Raw genomic sequence first — 3256 nt, forward strand, 5'->3', positions numbered from 1 at the left:
ACGTCGGGAACTCCCTGCATCTGGATTCTTAACCCATTGTGCCACAGCAGGAACTCTGGAACTCCTTTTTTTTTAAATTCAAAGACTTCTGTTAAGAAGTGGAGATGTATATATCTCAGTATAAATATATAAATATATTGAATTACTTTTGAGGGATAAACTCATTAAGACATTAAAAGTTGTAGTTAAGAGCTCTGGATTGAATATCAAACAGACCAAGATTTTAATTTTACTTTCAACACTTACCAGTTATATAACTTTAAGCAAGGATTATTTTCCTCTCCCCCCCCTTCCTTTCCTCCACCTCCTCCTTCCCTTTCTTTCTTTCTTTCTTCTTCTTCCTTTTCTCCCCCCCCCTTTTTTTTTGTCTTTTTGCCTTTTTTTGAGCCGCTCCCGCGGCATATGGAGGTTCCCAGGCTAGGTGTCGAATCAGAGCTGTAGCCACCGGCCTACGCCAGAGCCACAGCAACGCGGGATCCAAGCCGTGTCTGCAACCTACACCACAGCTCACGGCAACGCCGGATCGTTAACCCACTGAGCAAGGCCAGGGATCAAACCCGCAACCTCATGGTGCCTAGTCAGATTCGTTAACCACTGTGCCACAATGGGAACTCTCCATTTTTCATAATAATAGCTCTCCAGTCTTCATTTAAAGCTACTAGAGTTTAGGAGCAGATAGTAGCCAGAGAAAGGAGACCACGTACAAAATATACTACCAAACTGGAAATAATCTAAGTAAAAGGTAAAATGCTCTATTTGCATATTTTGCATATAAGATGGAGCATTTTTTAAAAAGGTGAAAATTTTGAAATGAGGGAATTGATTCTTTTTTTTGTTGTTGTTGCTGTTGTTGTTGTTGTTGTTGCTATTTCTTGGGCCGCTCCCGCGGCATATGGAGGTTCCCAGGCTAGGGGTTGAATCGGAGCTGTAGCCACCGGCCTACGCCAGAGCCACAGCAACGCAGGATCCGAGCCGCGTCTGCAACCTCCACCACAGCTCACGGCAACGCTGGATCGTTAACCCACTGAGCAAGGGCAGGGACCGAACCCGCAACCTCATGGTTCCTAGTCGGATTCGTTAACCACTGCGCCACGACAGGAACTCCGGGAATTGATTCTTATATATACTCTTTGTGTATATTTTACAGTTTTCACGTTATACAGTTTCTTGTGTAAAATGAAGAAAATAATAGGATCAACTAACTCCAAAGAGTTGGTCTGAAGATTAAATAAGTTAACTTCAAGTAAAGCTCTTGGAGCAGTGCCTGCCGTATTACTACTAATAATAAGTAAGGTATTTTATATATATATACACACATAAAGCTATTACTGTGATTAATATATACATAAATATCAATGTATATTTGTATGTAATACTTATATTTATTTATATATAATATAAACATATAAATCAATTTATATTACATAAATGTATAAATTATATATTTCTAAAATATAGATATATGATTATATATATAAAGCTATTATTATAACACCATATAATTATATTTGCATACAAAATTTCAGGAATTCTCTACAGATGAGTCTATATTCTTAGGACTGGAATAAAAAAACAAGGAATGAGGGATTTATACTTTTTACTTCATACTATTCTTTTTTTTTGATTTTTTAGAACTGAATAAATAATATCTTAAAAACTAGGCTACCAGACTTACCATATCTTGTTTTATATGATGTAAACAGGTAGAATAATTCAAGCTCTGAGTGTATCGACTTTGGGTTCAGAAGTATAAAGATGTGAATTTAAATCTGACCCCAACTAATTAGGTTATTCTAGTCAATATTAAGCTCCCAGGCCTTAACTTTCTGATCTGTGAAATGGACATAATAGCACCTGACTCATGGCACTAAAGGCTGTGATATGATAGAAGAGTCCAGCATGAGCTTCACACAGAGTGCATTCTCAATACACATTAATTCCCTATTTTTACATCTTCCCTCTTGTCTTTTCATCTGAGGGTTGTGAATGCCTCTGCTTTAATCGCCAGGCTGCTCTGAATTTTACCTCAATGGAGAATAGCACAGAGGCAACAGAGTTCATCCTGTTGGGGTTAACCGATGACCCCAGCCTTCAGGTTCCGCTCCTCCTGGGATTCCTGTCCATCTACCTCATCACGCTGGTTGGGAATGGGGGGATGATGGTGCTCATCTACTCAGACCCCCACCTCCACACTCCCATGTACTTCTTCCTCAGCAACCTCTCCTTTGTGGATCTGGGGTATTCATCAGCCGTAGCTCCCAAGATGGTAGCTGCACTGCAGTCCGGGAACAAAGGCATCTCCTACCGTGGCTGTGCTGCTCAGTTCTTCTTCTTTGTGGGCTTTGCCACTGTCGAGTGCTACCTCCTGGCCTCCATGGCCTACGATCGCCATGCCGCGGTATGTAGGCCTCTGCACTACACCAGCACCATGACAGTGGGGCTCTGTACCCTCCTGACCACAGGCTCCTACTTCTGTGGCTTCCTCAATGCCTCCATCCACACGGCAGGCACCTTCAGACTCTCCTTCTGTGGTTCCAACAAGATTAATCATTTCTTCTGCGACATCCCTCCACTCCTGGCTCTCTCGTGCTCCGACACACGCGTGAGCAAGCTGGTGGTCCTCTTTGTCGTGGGCTTCAACGTCTTTTTCACCCTCCTGGTCATCCTCATCTCTTACCTCTTCATATATGTTGCCATTCAAGGGATGCGTTCTGCAGAAGGAAGGAAGAAAGCCTTCGCCACCTGTGCATCCCACCTCACTGCCGTCTCCATCTTCTATGGAACAATCATCTTCATGTACTTACAGCCCAGCTCCGGCCAGTCCATGGACACGGACAAAATAGCCTCTGTGTTTTACACGGTGGTGATTCCCATGTTGAACCCCTTGATTTACAGTCTTAGGAACAAAGAAGTAAAAAATGCTTTCCGGAAAATGCTCAACAAACTTTATCTCTAGTCTTTAAGTGTGAATAGGAGGCAGGTAATGGAGGGCTAAACCTTCCTTCAGACCCAGATACCATCATGACTTTTTAAAAAGCTTTTATGTATTTTATTTTATTTATTTATTTATTTATTTATTTTTGGTCTTTTTGCCTTTTCTAGGGCTGCTCCCGAGGCATATGGAGGTTCCCAGGCTAGGGGCCGAATTGGAGCTGTAGCCACCGGCCTACACCAGAGCCACAGCAACTCGGGATCTGAGCTGCGTCTGCAACCTACACCACAGCTCACGGCAATGCCAGATCCCCAACCCACTGAG

At 42.6% G+C, this 3256-nt stretch overlaps 1 protein-coding gene across 1 annotated transcript; it reads left to right on the forward strand.

Moving 5' to 3' along the window:
• On the forward strand, positions 2030 to 2956 carry LOC106509345 (olfactory receptor 1444). Its single transcript, XM_013994289.1, has one exon. The coding sequence runs from the start codon at positions 2030 to 2032 to the stop codon at positions 2954 to 2956; it is 927 nt and encodes a 308-aa protein (XP_013849743.1).

Source organism: Sus scrofa, chromosome 2, assembly GCF_000003025.6.
Source record: "Sus scrofa isolate TJ Tabasco breed Duroc chromosome 2, Sscrofa11.1, whole genome shotgun sequence".
NCBI classification, from domain to species: Eukaryota; Metazoa; Chordata; class Mammalia; order Artiodactyla; family Suidae; genus Sus; species Sus scrofa.